The 20554-nt window shown below is 31.4% G+C and overlaps 1 protein-coding gene and 3 pseudogenes across 4 annotated transcripts; 1 reads left to right on the top strand and 3 right to left on the bottom strand.

Moving 5' to 3' along the window:
• Window positions 1-885: 885 nt before the first annotated feature.
• AT1G43845 lies at window positions 886-1482 on the bottom strand (annotated as a pseudogene; the record flags this gene model as incomplete). The annotated part of the gene is made up of 1 exon: window positions 886-1482.
• A 2500-nt stretch (window positions 1483-3982) lies between these two features.
• Window positions 3983-6125, bottom strand: AT1G43840 (annotated as a pseudogene; the record flags this gene model as incomplete). The annotated part of the gene is made up of 1 exon: window positions 3983-6125.
• A 79-nt stretch (window positions 6126-6204) lies between these two features.
• On the top strand, window positions 6205-6420 carry AT1G43825 (uncharacterized protein; the record flags this gene model as incomplete). The annotated part of the gene is made up of 1 exon (NM_001333223.1): window positions 6205-6420. The coding sequence occupies one exon, from the start codon at window positions 6205-6207 to the stop codon at window positions 6418-6420; it is 216 nt and encodes a 71-aa protein (NP_001322604.1).
• Window positions 6421-7628: 1208 nt separating this feature from the next.
• AT1G43835 lies at window positions 7629-8411 on the bottom strand (annotated as a pseudogene; the record flags this gene model as incomplete). Its single annotated transcript has 1 exon — window positions 7629-8411.
• Window positions 8412-20554: the final 12143 nt, after the last annotated feature.

Raw genomic sequence — 20554 nt, 5'->3', positions numbered from 1 at the left:
CACGCATAATGACATAACGGTGTTTTCTAATGCGATTATGCAAGAAGTTTGTCAATCAAGAAAAAATCTGCATAATTACATTAACAAACGCAAAAACGCAGAATTTGCACCCTAAAATTACAAGTAAAAATTCATTATGAAAGAAAGTGGGTATATAGTTGCTTATGTGCATAATAAATTGTTATTCTTATAAGCATACTAAATATTATTAATTGTAAAAGAAAAAAAATATAATTGTTTACACAAAATTATATAATTAATAATATATAAAAAAATTCACAACTTTAAAATAAATTTTAATTTTCTTATTTTTTTTTTTATCAAATATTACTTAAAATATATTAAACATTATTTTGTTTATTAAGTATATAATATTTTATTTTGCCATTATGCAAAATGTATTCAATCAACATATTTTAAACATAATTTCATTATACGGTTTTCCATTTTACAAATTTTCATTCTACAAATTTTTATTCTGCAACTTATACCATTATCCTATCATGCAATGTAACCAATCGGAGTCATACTAGGCCAACACTTGCACAATGTTTGGTTTTATTTATCCATAATTTGTTAGTTATAACAATTTATATTGGTCAAATTAATTTGATAAATAATTTTGGTGCTTTTTCTAATTATCGTTTTTATTTATTTCTCTAACACTCGACAAAATGATTCATTCTATTTTGTATGTTTTTTAATTACATTGTTTAAAACTTATTTACGATTATTTATGTTTAAAATAAATGTTATCTTTAATGTAAAATGAGTTGGGTTGTAATGGTTAATGGTTTCAATGGTTTACCCAATTAACCCATCAAGTTTTGTAAAATTGAATTAAACCAACTAAAATCTCTAAATCAATGCCAATTTAAGTTTAACCAACACATCTAAACCAATCTAATAAAATCAATATTTTTCCAAATTTCTTAAATATACAAGCGATGAATTGAGAAAAAGTAAACTCGTAATTTTTCCACAAAAAAACATAAACCCGCGATTTTCCCGCCAAAAACGTAAATCCGTGATTTTTCCGCAAAAAACGTAAACCCGTGATTTCCCGCAAAAAACGAAAACCCATGATTTTCCCGCCAAAAACGAAAACCCATGATTTTCCCGCCAAAAACGAAAACCCGTGATTTTCCCGCCAAAAACGAAAACCCGTGATTTTCCCGCCAAAAACGTAAACGCGTGATTTTCCCGCCAAAAACGTAAACATGTAATTTTCCCGCCAAAAACGAAAACCCGTGATTTTCCCGCCAAAAACGTAAACCCGTGATTTTCCCACCAAAAACGTAAACCTGTAATTTTCCCGCCAAAAACGTAAATCCGTGATTTTTCCGCCAAAAACGAAAACCCGTAATTTTCCCGCCAAAAACGTAAATCCATAAACGGTGGAATCTGTAAATATTCTAAGTTTGATGATAATGAATTAATAATTATTAATAATGATAATTATTTATTATTGTTTTATAATAATCATTAATTAAATTATTATTTAAATAGGTTAACTCATTTAACAACTCAACCCATCAAATTAAATGAGTTATGGGTTGACCCAACCCATTTAACAAAATGAGTTGGGTCAACCCATAACTCATTTAACCCTAAACTCATTTGATTATGAGTTGAGTTGAGTTGGGTTACCCATTTTGACACCCCTAGTGACATGTGTCACTCTCTCAACTGGTGATATAGCGGAAGGATGGAGAGATTTGATCAACTTTCATATATTTGATTATCAAGATATTCATTAGCAATCAAATTTAATATGTGATCTTTACAACATACTTGAATAAATTAACATTCACTATAAAGACATTGATTTTCAGATGGTAATAGATTTATCATTACCGCTTCATTATCCATTATTATAGCAAATCGTTTTATATATTCTTAAAAACTGTCCAACAATGGTCTAATGAATAAGATTAAAACTTCTAATCATTTTATGAAATTGCCAACATATATCAATAAAATAAGCATTTATCATATACTCGCTTGGTTCCATCAAGTTTGATGTTTTAGGTTTTTTATTTGTTTCACGAAGTTTTTATTTAATTTATTTATTTTATTAAATTTTATTAATTATTAAGAATGGAGTGGAGTGTACTTTTGGATAAGAAACTTAAACGTCAAAAGCTTTTTATTTTTATTTACGAACGAAAAAAGCTTCTCACTCCTATTTATAATCATAGATTACTCCCATTAAACATCACTAATAATTCTTTGTCATTTACGAACCAGTCCAAAGAAGCTAATCACCATAATTTGTTCTCCTTTGACAATTAATATTTCATCGTTTCTTTTTTCATTTCTTCTTGTTATTCTTTTTCTCTTTTTAACTGAAGGAATAAGGAGGAGATATGAATCATGTTTAATATACTCAAAGCGTATCTAACACCATTAAGAGACAAACCGAAAAGGAAGACGACAAACCAAAGAAGATTCAACCGATTCTGAGCGTAGCTAACATTGTCCTGATATTTGATTTAAATAAGCCATATGAGGATGGAGAAGACAAATCAAAAAATGTTTATCGGATTTACAATATCAATTCTACCTCCATCCTAGAATTTGATTTGAACAAAAAAAAATTATAAAGAGGTAGGAGAGTTGCATCCTAACAAGGAAATTAACGATACTATAATGACGATGCTGATGATATATTTTCATGACTTCTATTAATTTGGTATTTTCTTAATTTTTCTCCTTTGTTTCCTATTTTATCAGTTTTATTTAGATTATCTTTCTTTTTTGCTTTTTTTTTTTTTTTATCATTTTTGCTATGAATACGAAAAGAAAGAAGTGTAACTCGGCGAATACCAAATCTATAAAAACAAATTAAGCTATATAAACTCCTTTTGTTTTCTAATTTTTTCTCCTATTTATTTTTTATTTTTTGTTTCCTAATTTTACAAATATTGTTATGAATGTGTGAACAAATGTAACTGAGAGAAGACCAAATCTATATTAACTCTTTTTTTATTGGTAGGATGCCACCAAGTTTGTTACTTTAAATTTGGAGTTTTGTATGTTGCAAATGTAAATCATCAAATATAAATTCAAAAATTCTTCAAAATTAAAAGATCTTACAAAATTTTATCAGCCCTTTAACAAAGTAAAACAAACATATAATGATAATAATAAAAAGGGATTTCTGCAAAAAAAAAAACTCTAACTCATCCATTTTTACAATTTTACCCTACACCTCTAACTAATGCAGATTAATATTGTGAAGTCTAAAATAATACGCAATATGACCTTTATATGTATATTATAAATATTTTTACGGTCACATACATTGCATTTTTAAAATTTTGAAGGTGAAGTTGAACTCTTCGTCGCAAGAGCTTCGATTAAACATATTATATGTCAATATTTACAAAATTGATGATAGCAAAAAATGAGAAAAGGAGTACAATGCGTATTATTTTAGACTACAAGAAAACAATCGTTTTGCGAGGGAAGAATTGCTCGCTAATCCCTCGCAAACAGCTAAAAGCGAGGGATTTGCGAGGAAACCCAGTTCCTCGCAAATTGCTTCTCGCAAATGGTAAAAAGTCGCAATTCCCTCGCAAATTTTGCGAAAAACTGTTTTCCTCGCAAAACACACGCAACTACAGTTCTAGTACTTCCCTCGCAATTATTGCGAGGGATTTGCGATTCTTTTCTTTCTGCCTAACAAATCCATCGCAAATATTGCGATGGATTTGCAAGTATTTTGCAACGTTTTCCTGATATATTAAGGCTTGATTCGTGGTTAATTAGACTCTAATTACCTAGTTAATTAGTTGTTAATTAGTCCTAATTAATAAATTATGGCTTGCTTAGAGATGATTTTTGCTTCTTAAATAAAGACACAATTGAAAGCTGAAATTTCACAAGTTATATAAAATGTATACTACAATTATAATGTTTGAAACCATAATCAACTTGTTCTAAAAAGATTACAAGGAAAAAGAGAAAGACATTTTTCTCAAAATACTGATGATGGAGAGGATTCTGTTGCAAGGTTAGCTAGGGTAGCAGCAACTGTCTTCTCATTGGCTTGTTGTTCCGGAGCTGTAGCTACAGGTGGTTCATTTGCGCTAACCGGTCTAGTCTGTGTCAAGGAACCACATCGAAGAATGGCAGCTAAAGCTGGATCTTTCTCAGCAAGATAGTCAAACAGGATATCGAAGCTGTTGATCTTCTCAGCCTGATTTTGAATGCAAGCTTCAGCGGCAACCAGCTTCTGAGAAAGTATAACTGGATCATCACTAGGAAGCGTTGGACCACTATGGGCTGAGGATGCTTCAAACTGCAGAGATCCAACCCCATAAATCCTTCCTTTCTTTCTCGGAGCAACCTGCAAAGATCACAAAAACTCACAAGGACACAACAAAAAACAAGTGAGAAAACAAGTTCAACACAAGACAAAAGAATTCAAACACAACTAGACAACGCTAATAGTGACTATCAAGTACACAACACAACCACACTTGCAATAGAAAGCAATTCAAACACAACACTACACAAAGTATAATGAATAAGCTCTCAAGATTTCAGACAACACAATAAGCTGTCAAGATTTCAGACACCATACGGAACACAATAAGCTGCCAAGATTTCAGACACCATACACAACAAAATAAGCTGCCAATATTTCAGACACCATACACAACACAATAAACTGCCAAGATTTCAGACACCATACACAATAATAAGCTGCCAAGAAGAATGACACCATACACAACACAATAAGCTGCAGGATTTCAGACACCATACACAACACAAGGACTTGAAACTAAAGACACAACAAGCACAAAAGAAAGAGCACATAAAATTTACCTCAATAAATATCTTGTTCTTGGCATGAACAGAAAGTCCACCTGATCCAGTGCTCTCCGGATTGTCCCCTGAACCCATATGAGACTCTTCCTCTTCAATCCTAGATGTCACTTTCTTGTAGATCTCCTCTGACTTCCCATCGATCAAGCTTCCATCCGCTTTTCTGTGTGTCTCATCTAGCAGCTCAAGGAAATCAGGAGTTTTTTTCTCCAGTCTTCTCACACTGAAACACAAAGAGATAAACAAGATGTCAATATGTAATTCTAGATTAAGTAATGGTAAGGAGAGAAGAATATTTATCGTACCCGTTTTCTTGCACGAGCTTTGTATGAGGTCTGGCCTGAACGGTGTTTATAGATGCCTTTGCCATCCGGATCATGATATCTAGCATTTCTGCTGTTGTTACTCTTTTTTCTGACTTTGGATCTTGCCAAAACTGTACAAGACCTTTCGACACATCTGGATCAATCCATTTTGGCTTGGCTTCATCACCCTTCTCCTTCCAATTTCCCTTCCACCGTGACACTTGATCAGACATCCTAGACTTTAGCTTTGCTTCAAACTCAACCCTTACTCTTTTGTTAATTGAACGATCCCAGTTATATACTTGCTACAAAAGAGAAGCTAACATCAGAAATGAAACCATACACAAAACAAGCATAAACATCAAAAGAGCACAGAACTTACCGCAAACGTTTCATACCATTGATCGATTGTAGCCTTTGATGTCTGTGACCAATTAGCATGAGGTTCTTTGATATCTCTTTCAAAGATGATGCGGACTGTTGCTGCATCTGTAGAGTCATCGTCAAACCTACAAGAAGAGCAACCAGCCCACACATAAGGATTTCTATGTCTTTAAACTTCTAAGACACTACAATGCTAAGTACAACCAAGTTGTTCTACTTGTTGAAACTTCTAAGGCACTACAACCTAATTCCATTACGCTCTAAGGCACTACAAAGTTCTAAGGCACCACAACCTAAGCTGTTCTATGGACTATGAATTTAACCTTACCAGAGAGTTCCCGGAGGACGCTTTGGGTCTAGCCTTGTCAAGCCAGCACGACCAGGACTATCAAGAAGCTCATCCAGTGTGATATTGTTGAGACGCTCAGATTGAGAATCAGAATGATTGACAGAAGGCTGAGTGGTTGGCGTTGGAGGCGATGGTGGATGGCGTGAACCTTGAACCCCTGAAGTATTCCCAGCACTAACAGGAGAATTGACATGCAACGGGTCTCACTGCTGTGACCTATACCATGCATAAGTATTCTCCGACGTCGGCATCTTGCAAAAAAAACAAAACCCAGAGTTTAGATCCGTAAACTAGAAAAGATTAGATCGGGAAAACAATGTAAGATCGGAGATGAAGAAGAAGTTAGATCGGAGAAGAAAACGTTACCTTGGAGGCAAAAGAGATCGAGTCGCGGCTGCTGTTGGAGAAGAAGAGTCGCGACGGCTGCTGGAGAAGAAGAGACGCGACGGAGAAGAAGAAGAAGTTAGATCGGACGGTGGAAGTTGGATTGGAAAGAAGAAGTTATATCGGAGAAGAAGACGTTACCTTGGAGAAGAAACAGATTAACTCGCGGCTGAAGCTGGAGAAGAAGAGTTACGACGGCTGCTGGAGAATATGAGACGCGGCGGAGAAGAAGAAGAGAGGCGGTGACGTAATCAGATCGAAAAAGAAGAGAGGCGGCGACGAAGAAAATAGATCGGAGAAGAAGAGAAGCCGGCGACGAGGAAAACATATCGGAGAAGAAGAGAATCGAAGAAAAGAATTAGGGTTAGGGTTTGATGCGGTAGGTTTGAGTTTCGCTCAAACTAGGTTATCGTGTATATATAAGAATTTATTTCCTCGCAAATCACTCGCAAGCCTTGCTAGGAAATTGAGAGGCACCGTCTTTTAAACCAATCAAAACGCAGCATATATTGCGAGGGAACTGCGAGAGCGCCTAGCAAATCCCTCGCAGTGTTTAAACCAATTAAATCATATCTGATTCAATAATCAGATTTGATTCAGTTTCTCCTATTTCTAGTAAGACCCTCAACAAAATAAGAACATGACTAAAAATTCTAAATATTTTAGGGTTTAGGGTAAAAATTGCGAGGGAAGTGCTACGCACACTAGCAAACACCTCGCAAAGTCCTCGCAATGTAGAATCAATTTCGAAAAATACAACAATCACTACTCAAATTCATTTGGATTCATTTTTTTGATTCATTAGAATGTTAATTATCTACATTTGAACCTATTTTATCATCATATACTTCGAATGTGTTTTTTCCCCAAAAACATCAATGATGATCTTATGATTTTCTTTAAGTATGAATCATGAATGTTTAACATTTTCAAAATGAAATGTTAATATTGAAACAAATAAAATATTTTTCTGTGCAAACCATATAATCAACTTGTATGAATGAGAATCAAAGATCGCAAAACACTTTTATGTATTTTAGGGTTTAGGGTAAAGATTTGCGACGTATCTGTTTGGGATTTGCGACGGATAATATCTTTCTTGCGAAACCATCGTACTTCCCTCGCAAATTTGCGAGGAAGCCTTCCCTCGCAAGTTTTGCGACGGAATTGCTACGCGCGTCCGATGTGTAGCACGTTACTCGCAATACCCTCGCAAAAACTGCGAGGAATGCCTTCCCTCGCAACGCTTCCTCGCATATTGACTGTTTTCTTGTAGGGATAGGATTAATCTGTATTTGTTGGAGGTGGAGGACATAGTTGCAAAAATGGAAGAGTTAAAGTTTTTTTTGCACAAAACCCTAATAAAAACTTAGGTAGCTAAGTAATTTACTATATCTAGTACTAAATTAGGATCACAAGCCATTTGTGAAGGTATATTACCTTCTTTCTCCAAGATGGATTTCTTCAAATGTGGGATTATATACTTGTTAGAGCCTCGAATTTTCATAATTTCTTGCATGCACGATTGCAAAGTCAAAAAATTTTGGTTCACTTGTTTTGCGGGATGTTCGTCAAATGAATTTTCTACCATAGAAATAAGATCTTTTATCGTCTTTGGACACACCTTGTGTTAGAGTGTTTGAATGGCACTAAAAAATCCAAGATCTAAAATATTCAAGTCAGGCGAATTCGGTGGTTGACACATCAAACGAATGTCAAAGCCATGATGAGAAACTACTACTCAGAATTCCTCATCTCTTGGATCAATGTGAGTTCTTGCATTATCTTGTTAAATAAAAATAGGTTTTCCAAAATCATCTTGTGGCCATCTTTAATGAATTCTTGGTACAAATTTTTCAGTTAAAAACTCCTTTATTTTTTCTCTCTTGATGGATGTCGTCGGCTTTAACTCCAAAGTACCCTCCTCTCGATTTCTACTTTGTCTTTAAGACTTTTGCATTGTAACAAATGGAAACATTCTTATTTTTCTCAAAACAATTATTTCCTTCTCTATCAAATCTTGGACGGGACATGACGGCTAAACACATTATCTTCCCGATAGAATTTTTATTTTGACATGTACGATATGACTTTTCTGCAATCGGAAGCAAATAATAAAAACTATATGTAACATATAAAAACTTAACTAATAACAAGATTCATTTTTAATTCTTCGTGAACTCATAAACTCATGATAAATAGATAAGTCATTAATTACAAATTAAATTGCTACTTGATGTTCCTAAAAATTAGATATATATGCATTATCTAACAAATAAATTAAAAACATTAGTAAATCACTATTACAAAATACAACATAATACTAAAATACATAAATAAAAATACCTGAGTTTATGAAAGAAAAGTCTTCTTGTTCTTGGTTGAGTGGAACGCCCAAACAATTTTCCGATGAAGTCTCTCTTGTTTGACTTATCTCTTGTTAGATTTTTTTCAAGTCAAACAAATTGTTGAATATGGCTAAATGGTATAAACCTACGCTTATTTAAATTGAAGATTAGTGAAATATAGTTGCTGGTTTTGGCTCCAGTCTGTTTTTTTTTTTACTAATATAATTGTGGCTCCAAGTTGAAAAATTTCAATCATTTTTGAGTGAATAAATTTTATTTAAAAAATGGAAATTAAAATGAAAAAGAGGGTGACGAAGGAATGTGAAACGACTATGGTGCTATAATAGAGAATTTGTTGAATGTGTAAGAGCATCTTCAACGCCACTCAAAATTTTCTTCTAAATGTCTATTTTCAAGTACATTCTCTCTAACCCTACTCTATATGTGATTCTTAAATAGAATAAATGATAGGATTGTTCTATATATTGAGTAATTATATCTTTTGTTACATTACCTCTATTTTAGAGTAACATATAAAGGGATACATTGAAGAGAAATCATACTCTATTTTAGAGAAAAAAGGGATACATTGGAGAGAAATCATACTCTATTTTAGAGAGAAAAAAATTGAGGCTTAAAGCATCTCCAATGCAAATCATACTCTATTTTAGAAATATTTTGCTCCAATGTATGCCTCTTAAATAGAGTTTACTCTAAAATATCGGAAACAAATAGAGGAATCTCACTTTTTACTCTATATATAGAATAATCTCTATATATAAAGTAATCTCTATTTTTTTCCTCAATTTTAGAGAAAACTCTATTTTAGAGGAATACAATAGAGTAAAATCAACTCTATTTTCTCTAAAATAGAAGAAAAAAATAGAAATATGCATTTGAGATGGTCTTACATTGGAGATGGTCTAACTTTCACTTTTGTTGCATGTGTAAGTAACGAACATGTTACCTTGGATTTCAATATTCATATATTTTATTTAAATAAATAAAAAAACTTTTGAATCTTAAATTATGTGAAAATCTAAAACATCAAACTTGATCGAACACATAGAGTATAACTATGGTTTTGTAACATAAGTTCACATGTCGATACTAAAAACATAACTTGCCTGTCGAGACATTTTTCTTTTTTGGACAAAACATATTTCAATCATTCAAGTCATAGCAAATACAAAGATTAAGTAAACATCAACCTTATGGTTGGATACAACAAAGATAGTGACGTTGATATAAAGGGCTAGTGACGTTGATATAAATTCTTTGACCTTGGGTGATATCGACTCTATGCACGTAACGTCTAAAAAGAAGATTAGGAACCAACACGGTTTCTACGAAAAGAGGTCGAGTTCTAATAATAGTTCTCTCTATTGAAGAGTATGGTTGCAAAGGTTTATTATAGGGATAAAAGGGTTCAGTGGCGAGCTCTAAAACACTAAACTTATATTCCATCAAGATTAAAGGATGGTATTTGTCAATCCTAACTATTGGTTTTGATCCGATGTGAGGGTGGCGTCTTCTACCATTCTCAATAGGGGAAAAAGACATCAATATATTAGGGCTTAACAAAAATATAATTGGGACATACCTGGGTCCAGTAGTTACAAAGATGATAAACGTACAAATACTTTTAGGCCGTAGGAGATAGTTTAGTGGGCCAAAACAAGGAAGGCCTATCACAAAGAAGAGGCCCATCTTGACAATTAGTGTTTTGCCTTATGGTTGGCGCTATTAAGACGGACTAAGCGGCTGCTCACGATCCCGACTTGTCATTGCTTGAGGCGTATGATCGGAGATGGAGGCGTCACAAGATACGAGAGAAGAGATCTTGACTGGACGATCTTAAGAGCGGATCTCAATAAACCGATATATTGGGAGAGAAGACTCACTATTTTTTCTAGTCGAGTGAGATTGGAAAGCCATGATTTTTCAGTCAAGAAGAAAGAATCGCTGTGCGCCGTTGACGACTCCACCGAACATGGCGCATATGACGGTCCAAGAGGAAGTTCTCCTCCTCCCGGTGTGATTGTTCTTCTAGAAAAATCAAATCAGATCTAGGATTAGAGGTGTAAAGCTTAGTGATGGCCGTAGATTTTTCTTTAAGGTTTTCATCGCCGGAGTAAGGTGGTTTTGGTGGATCAATTGCGAGCAGAGGTTGAGGTTGACGTGCGAGGGGAAAGGTCTATTAAGGTTAAGACAAAGTTTGCCAGGAGAGGAATGAAGCTGAGAGTATAGAGAACATGAGTAGTAACTAGAGCAAGTAGATCAGAGAAGCAAAGTCCCGACACATGCGATTTGCACCTCCACCGGCGTCAGAATCCATGTTAAAAGAGGGTTTCTCGATAACTAAGTCTCAGAGCGTTTTGCTTTTTCCTGACGAGACTTAAACTGGTCTTCGATATACTTTTCTCAACCTTAGATATTAAAGTTTTTACTCACACCAATAATGATCTTATTTTCATTTTTATCATTGAAAATTTTTAAGTTTTTCATGTTTATATATGTCTTTTCTGAAAATTTACATTTCTCTTCTTTCCACATATATATATATATATTGATTTTTATATTTAATAAATATCTTGGTATAAAAATATTAAAATAAGAATATGTTAATAAATGAGATGACAAAAAATGTTAACTAATGAGATTAATTTGATTGGTCATTTTAATACCAATGAGACGATTTCATAGGAATTATAACGGTGTTTTGCTAAAAAGATGTTATGGTTGCAAAGAAGAAAATTTTCATTGTAAACATAAATTCGTAACCACTATTAATGAGTAAAACATTATGTGGCGGATTAGGCTGATTACGGTTTTTGGCGTATCTCAACAAATACGTTTCTAAGAGATAATATGCGGCTCGTCCATTGATCTTGTTTTTTCTATGACGGTTGTAGCCATTGTTTTCCTAAATTGCATGAAATACTTTATAGCCTTGACTTTTAATAATTGTTATACCTGTCTAGCCAAGTTTTTTTACATTTCAAGTATTCAATATACGTTGTATAATTCAGGTACGAAACGGTCGTCATTGGAAAAGTATTTAAATCTCAAAACACTGACTTTTTCATCTGCAATGTAAAATAAAATCGCCCCAAAAAGTCACATTTATCCTATATTGATATTAAGAGTAGTCATCTCATGAAATTGCCAATCAACAATAGAATTTTTATCAAAAACACTTCAAACAAAAATATAAGCACTTGAAATTTTTTTATATGGAAAAATAAATTTGAATGGGCTTATATATATGTTTGTATCTTGCTCGACAACTTTTTACCTACCTATTGCTTGATAATTCTCTTAAAATGTAAATATTAAATAAATTTAATTCATAGATGTAAACAAGCTTAACAAATTTGGTGAGACTAATATGGATTATCTTATGTATTCCAACAACTACAAATTTTCATCTATTGTTTTTTTTTAAATGCCTTGATTTTATGCCATCAAAAAAGAAGTTACGAGGAAACATAATTTCATGCTCAAAATAAGATGGCTAAAGGCTAAACAAGCTGATGAGATAGCAATAAAGTGTGGTCTTGTAAGTTTCTAATCTTTGTTGGTGAGTTCGAACTTAGAGAAAGTGAGGATATAATTGAAATGACCACAAAACGATGCATGAGACAGCCACTACAAAAATCAAATTGTGAGATGTGAAATCTAATCAAACACATTAAATTTTGAGGAAGAAATAGATCTTACCAAGGAATTTTGATTCGGTCGAAAACATGGTGTCCATGTGAAACTCAAAAGATTTTTTGATATGTTTGTATAAAGAAACGTAGTTGTTGATGAAAGCATGATCTCTTATGGTTCTATATTATTTCAAATTCACCTATTTTAAACTTGTATCACCACACTATTGCCGAAATACAACATAAAATATGCTAATAACCTTAATTTAATGAATTAGTTATGTTGCATGATTTTACTTTAATTTTGTAGGCAATTAGGATTTAACCTTTTTATTCCACAAAAATTTAATCAAATAATTATGATTCTACATGTCTTATCTTGGTGGTGTTAGGCTATGTACAATGAAAATTTTGATAAATATTTATCATTTGTTGATGCAATCTTACTGGCAAAAAATAAGTTGATAATTTGCAACTTGTTGTAATGCAGAAATGAGGTCCCTCGAACGCGTGTAAGCGTTTAATTAGTCGTAAATTTGATGAAAATAAAAACTTGGCAAAATTGTGGATTGGGGAAAGGTATCGGCTCTGATTGGTTGATAAGATATCTTAGATATTTAAACTTAACTATTTCATATCAAATAATTTTTTCATATCCAAAATTTATCATATTTTTCTCTATAAATAGAAACTTGAATCATTTGTTTCTGACACCCGAAAAAAACATTTCTTAGATATAAATATTATTTCTTAATTAGCCTTTTGAAAAGACTTGAGCAATAAGTAACTTGATCTCCAAGGGATAAACGATAATAAATAATTATCTAATCTTAACACCAATCATATTGTTACATTTGATGAAGAAGCATTACAATTTTCGAGCATATATATATATATATATATATATATATATATATATATATATTTAATAAATTAGTTGAGTTGCATGTTTGATTACTTCTTACACACATATGTTTTTTGAAATATAAAAAACAACTTCAACTTGGTAAACTTTATATATACATACATATTAATACACATATATATTAAAACTTTATATATATATATATGAATTAGGGATATTTAAACTGAATCAATTAAAACTTCTAATAATATATATATATATAAGCTGAAACTTTAATACTTCAAATAATATATATATTATTAGGGATATACCTCGATTAATATGAATTAGTTTTAGTAATAGTTTGTACTAATATTTAGTTACAAACGTGTTAAAGTTTTAGCACAACTTGGGGAAATCATTTTTGGTAGGGAATGATAAAGACAGAATGGTATAAATAAATGTGGTGGTAAACAATATCGAAAATACATGCGGCTCAATTGGTAATAACAGTGCCATCTACTCTAAGATTTCTATGGTTCGAGTCTTTTTGGAAGTGATATTTTGTTTGATTTTTTAATCAATAGGAACAAAGACGTTTTAAGTCAGATTTCGTCATGCTTTGTCAGCGTTTTTTAACAGTTGACTAACGTCAAATTTAGTAAATGTAATTTTTGCCATTTATAGTAAGAGTCCAGATAGTTAATTTAAATTAAGCATCGTCTCGTCGTACGAGTAGGAAAAAACTCCGTCAAAATAGTTGGGGTTGAAATACGCCTTTTACCGAGAGAGCGGAAAGTGCTTAGCAAAACTTTATTATTCTCTCTTCTCTTCTTCTTGTCTATTTATTATACCTTTAAGAATAGATAAACATCAAATGACTTGGTGAACAAGTAGTTTGGGGACCAAGTATTAGATAAGATTAAAAGATGAGATCAAATAATATTATGATGTGATGGATAATCATTATCTAATTTATAACATGAAAAAAATATTTCCTCTACAATAGTTTATTGTAATCAAAAAGTAAGTGAGGAGGTAAATTCAGTGTTGATAAATATCAACACACGTGAAAGTAGAAGGGAGAAGATAAGTGTAAGAAGTGTTGTATTTTGATTAGTTGCTTTGAATTCTATATTTTTGTTTGCATCTCAATTATATAACTTCAATTATTTCATAATATTCATAAATAAATATATAAAATATATAATTTTTCATTCTTTATAAATAGAGACTATTTTCATTTGATTTGGACACAGATCATTCGCCGGTGTTCGATGATGTTGAACAAGGAAATATTCCAAGAGTGAATTTCTTTGTGAACAAACGTCCATATAATATGGCTTATTATTTAGTTGATGGTATCTATCATTTTTATCCTACTTTCGTCAAATCGATTAGGCTACCTTAAAGTGAACCGGATAAGTTATTGCACAACATTAAGAAGAATGTCGGAAGGACATCGAACATGCATTTGGAGTGCTGCATAATTGATTTAAAATTATTCGCAAACCAGCTCGCTTGAGGGATATATCCGATTTGACTATCATCATGAGATCGTGTATCATATTGCATAATATGATTGTTGAGAATGAACAAGAGACATTTGCTCAACATTGGACATATTATGATCAATTTGAGGCAAGTGGGTCAAATACATAACAAACATTTCACGATCAAAGTGCTATCCCTATTTTCAAATCATGTGCGTACTAGATCCGATTTGCGTGATTCAAATGTACATCACAAATTGCAAGCAGATTTAGTCAAACACATATGGGCACAATTCGGAATGTTCTATGGTGAATGAGATTTTTAAGTTTGTGAGTGTTTCGTTACTTGTTGTGTGTATATTGTATTACATTCTAAATTTATGTTCATTGTTTGTGTTTTAGTAGTGATTATTTCTATTTTTGTTTTCTTATTTGTAATTTGTTTTAATAATAATATATAAAATAAAACTGATATTAAAACAAAAGTTATTTTATACAATTATGTAATATTTAATTAATTTAATTTTATTTTATATTAACGATGATTAATAATATGTAATCACAAAAAACATAAACATAAAAAAAAAATATGACACAAAAATGGTTAGGTAAAGGGTTGTGGTTTTATTAAACAAAACTATTGTAGAGGGTAAAAGTAATATAGGTGTTAAATAATGATGTGTAAGAGAGAAGATGATATGGAATGTTAAAATGAAAAAACTGGGTGTTGTAAGACTACTTGCACTGGACCTCTTGAAAAAAAGTTTCAACTGTTTAATTAATCCAATAGGGATGTTGAAAACTGAAAAAACCAACATGGATTTTAGGGTATTGAATCTATTCAACATATTGAATTTTATTTTCAATGCGCATGCCACATGTCACCATGTTATTAAAAGGCGTGTGAACCAAATGAGCAAGTAGAGTACTTTTTATTTTGTTTTTGTTTCTGACAAAAACAAAGAAATTATTGAGATATTGACACTGCAATTAAGATTTTAGAGATTTTTTTCTCACCCTATCTATTTACTATCAATTATTATGTAGCAAATATGTTTCTTAAAATATTTATATGAAAATTCATAACTTTCTAAGTTCATTTCATTCGGACACATACAAAAAAATCATTTCTATCATAATTTTTTATTATTATCCTCTAATAAAATCTTATTTTTATTTTTAATTTGATTTTTGTGAAATGGATTCTAACAATAATCCTTCACAAAAAATTAGTTATTTTTTAATGTCTCTTTGTGTTGTGTGATTTTAGAGTTTTATTATTTGTAACCTGAATCAAATGTATTAATAAAGCTATGTGTGTTTATTATTAATTGTATTTGAAGTTTTTGTAATATAATTTGTTTTAATAATAATTGTTTTTATTTTCTTATTTCAATTTTTTTACTTAAAACATAAAAGGAAATTGCACAATCTATACTCCTAATAAGAGTCGTTATTTAGGTGCCCAAAAAAGCCATTGTTTGGCTGGTATTGTGCATGTGGAAATTGCGCATGTGCCCCTATATATCAGGAAAATCTTTTTATACTGTATGCAATATATTGCGTCAGACGACTTCATTAAAATCTTATTAGATCATTGTTGTTCTTCGCGTGTGTTTATTTTTTTTTGTTATTTATTTATTGATTTTTGGGGAAACCAATCGTCATCATCATTTCTCTTTCTATATAGTGAGTTATATCCCTTCATTCTCTTATTAAAACACAGTCTGAAAGATAAAGGTTTTTAGAGAACCAAAGCGGCTCCGAACAACTTTCCTTATGGAGAGTTGTTGTTTTGCAAGCAGCCCCAGATATAAGACTGAGATACGCGTGCCTGACTTTTGTTGACGGGTTTCTTCTTCCTACTTCTTATTACCCAAACATAGTGAAGGACCACGCTGAGATGTCAGAACATTTGGAGGGATTTCTTGCTTATTCTTGGGGGCTGATGTCCTTTGAGATGATGATGACTATAATTAAAGAGAGGGAAGTTGAACAACTTGCTACTACTTGTGTTGCTGTTCAAGGTCTGTTATACGCTCTTCAGCTTGTTGTTTTGCAAGCAGCCCCAGCAATTCAAGAAGGTCCGTTGATGGATGAAGAAGTTGTTGAAGACGCTCCTCGTCAGTTGATTCCCCTGAAGCTTGGTAGTTCGAAAGATTTGGATGCCAACTGTTCGGTATAAATTCCTCTACCCTGTTAATATTATATCTTGATATCATTTTATTAAGGGGAGATTTGCAAAACTATCATTTTTTTACTACCCTTTTGCAACAATACCCTTTTATATTGTTCATTTTAAAAAATATCTCTTCTCTTGAACAGAATGACCAAATTACCCTCATCTAATAAGAACATGAAATTAGAAACTGGAAGTTTCCCGCCAAATTTTTGGCGCCAAATTTTTGGCGCCAAATTTTATTTTTCCCGCCAAAAAAAATTTCCGCCAAACCTTTTTTCCTGCCAAAAAAAAAAATTCCCGCCAAAAAAAAATTTTCCCGCCAAAATTTTTTCTCGTAAATTTTTTTTCCCTGCAAAAAAAATGCTTTTAAAAATCCTTGTAAAGTTTTTTAAAAAGCTTTGGTAGTTGCTAAAAACCCTTGTAAATCATTTTAAAACCTCTTAAAATCTTTATAAAGTCTTTAAAAACATAGGTAAATACTTTAAACCCCTTTATAAATCATTTTAAAACTTTTTACAATAGTTTTACAAGATTTACAATCGTTTTTTACGCATAAGTAAGTGGCATTGAATGAGTTACAAAAGATTTTAAAAACTTATAAAAGGGTAAAAAATGATTTACAATCGTTTTAAAGCATAAGTAAGTGGCATAGAATGATTTACAAGGGATTTAAAAAGGGTTAGCATAATTTACAATCGTTTTTTAGCATAAGTAAGTGGCATTGAATGATTTACAAGGGATTTTAAAAGCTTATAAAAGGGTAAAACATGATTTACAATCGTTTTTAAAGCATAAGTAAGTGGCATAAAATGATTTACAAGGATTTTTAAAAAGGGTTAGCATGGTTTACAATGTTTTTTTAAGCATAAGTAAGTGGCATTGGAATGATTTACAAGGGATTTTAAAAGCTTATAAAAGGATAAAACATGATTTACAATCGTTTTTAAAGCATAAGTAAGTGGCATAAAATGATTTACAAGGAATTTTAAAAGTGTTTATATGGTTTACAATCGTTTTAAAGCATAAGTAAGTGACATTGAATGATTTATAAGAGATTTTAAAAGGGGTTAACATGATTTACAATCGTTTTTAAAGCATAAGTAAGTGTCAAAGAATGATTTACAAGGGATTTTTAAAAAATATTTGCATGGTTTACAATCGTTTTTAAAGGATAAGTAAGTGGTATAAAATGATTTACAAGGATTTTAAAAGCTTATAAAAGGGTAAAACATGATTTACAAGGATTTTAAAAGCTTATAAAAGGGTAAAACATGATTTAGAAGAGTTTTTTAAAGAGTTTTAAAAGGATTTACAAGGATTTTAAACCTTTGTAAATCCTTTAAAAACTCTTATAAAGTCTTTACAAGCATTTTTTAACTTTTAGAAAAAGAATTGTAAGTATTTAAAATATTTACAACTCTTTCTGAACAATTTTAAAACTCTTGTGAACCTTTTCAAAAGGTTTTAAAAAGATTTACAAGAGTTTTTAAAGGGTTTTCTTATAATTTCTTTTAAAATCTTTTTAAAACTCTTGTACATCTTTTAAAACCCTTTAAAAATCCCTTGTAAATCTTTTAAAACACTTTTAAACCCTTTAAAAATCTTTAAAAAACTCTTGTAAGTCTTTTAAAGCCTTTTAAAATCGCTTGTAAATCTTTTAAAATTCTTTTAAAATCTCTTGTAAATCTTTTAAACCCTTTTAAAATCTCTTGTAAATCTTTTAAAACCATTTTAAAATCCCTTGTAAATCTTTTCCCGCAAAAAGAAAAAAATTTACGGGGAAAATGTTTTCAAAATTTTTTTTTGTCGGGAAATTTTTTTTTCTAAAATTTTTGGCGGGAAAATTTTGGCGGGAATTTGTTTTTTCGAAAATTTTTGGCGGGAAATTTTATTTTGGAATATTTTAGGCGAAAATATTAATTTTTCATTTTGTTAACCTAAATCAATTTACAAAGAGGGGTAAAATGATCATTAAAAATTTAAATAGGGTATAAATGAAAATGGTAAATAGAAAATGATAGAATTGAAAAGGGGTAATATGAAAAGGACATTAGAAGGAATTTTTCTTTTATTAACGTCATTAATCTTCCTCTATGATCTGTTTTTTTTTGTAGACGTATGTGGAGCCTATCATTTTTCTTGACGTGGAGATGAACCCGAAAGAAGATTTAACCTGGTCTGACGATGAGGAAGATGTGAGGGTGGATAATATTGTCATGTTAGTTGGTGAAGGGATTACTTTTCAGCTCCCTCCATTCTGATTTGTTTAGCAGCTAAGTATTATATGTGATTAGCTAATATTTAATTGCATTTTTTTCCAAAGCCTGGGAATATAAATCTCCATGTTTCTTTGTCCCCAACATTACTTGTGTCCCCCCCTCGGATGAAGTGGTGTGATTGGGGGAGCTTCTGATTCTGTGTTGGTAACGGTCAATGTTAATCTAGTTTTCCTTTTATTCTTTTTCTTTATTTTGGTAGCTTTCCTGCCTCTGTTTTAGAGTTTATTTAATTATCTCCGCGATTTTGTAGGTCGACAAATCTGTTGAGGCCCTCGGTCATCGAGATGAAGAACCGATTTGTTTATTTGCGCTCCATTTTTGCTCAACCTTACTATCCATTTTTATTAACCCCCTCCATTTTTTATTAACCGGTAAGATTGTTATCAATTATTTTCTTTTTAATTATTTTCTTTTTAATTATTTTTTTTTTTTTTGCAGGTCAACAACAATCTTTCAAAATCAACCATTGCAGTCGAGGAAGAGAAGGATTCTGATGAGGTTAGTTATTTCTTCCATGTTTTTAACTTTCATTTAGTTAAATCCTTAACCGGTGATATATTGCGTGTTCAATTTTAGGATATCACCACTCCACCCCCGTCAACCCAGTCTCGCTCTAACGGAAGATTATCTTCTAACTATGATGTTATCGTTTATTGTTTATATTCATCTTTCGCGTTTGTAGGACGTGGTGTGCCCTGCAAGTGTGTATACGTACCATATGTGATCATTACTTTTTATGTTTTTTTTAGTTTCACTAGGGTGGCGGCGCAATATCTTCGAAGATTTACGGAATATTTAATGCTTGTTATCTTGTGGAAGGAGGCTACCGATTATCTGTTTGTATAGGGGCAATTATGTCATATTTAACTGGCAATAAAATTTCCACCTAAATAACAAAATGATATGTATAGATCCTTGATTATTTGCTCATGTAGGTATAAATATTTCATTCACCTAAACATAAAATAACTAAAAAAGTTATTAAAACATTATGTCAATTTTCTAAAATTTTAGTTGAAATTTTAACTTCAATTATGAATAACTATTATTAATATGCAATCACAAAAGTATAAATATATAAGCAAAAATATAAATTATAAAATAATAATTGTAGGCTAGAGTGTTGAATTTTATTAAACCAAACCATTGTAAGTGCTTAAAAATTGTTTGGGTATTGAATGATGATGTGGAAGAAAAAGAAGATGACGTGGAGCGTTAAAAAGTGAAAAAGAAGGATGCACCTTTCTTTAGAGAAGCTGTAGGCAATCATAATATTTTATTCATTAAAAAATCGTTCATATTATTTATTTACGTACAAATCTTAATGTGCACGAAATTAATAAAGGGAAACTCTCCTTGTATGAAATTTTCCACATCCTCTCAGTTTCCTTTTTAAGTTATTTCACAAATTATTATTTTTTTAATCATATTCTTAAATCTATTATTCTAATTTTATTGACTTCTCGACGCTTTCCTTCTCTACTTTTATTCCTG

Source organism: Arabidopsis thaliana (genome assembly GCF_000001735.4).
Source record: "Arabidopsis thaliana chromosome 1 sequence".
In the NCBI taxonomy this organism is placed as follows: Eukaryota; Viridiplantae; Streptophyta; class Magnoliopsida; order Brassicales; family Brassicaceae; genus Arabidopsis; species Arabidopsis thaliana.
The sequence above is the reverse complement of the archived record's forward strand: the minus strand, read 5'-3'. Positions and strand labels throughout refer to the sequence as shown.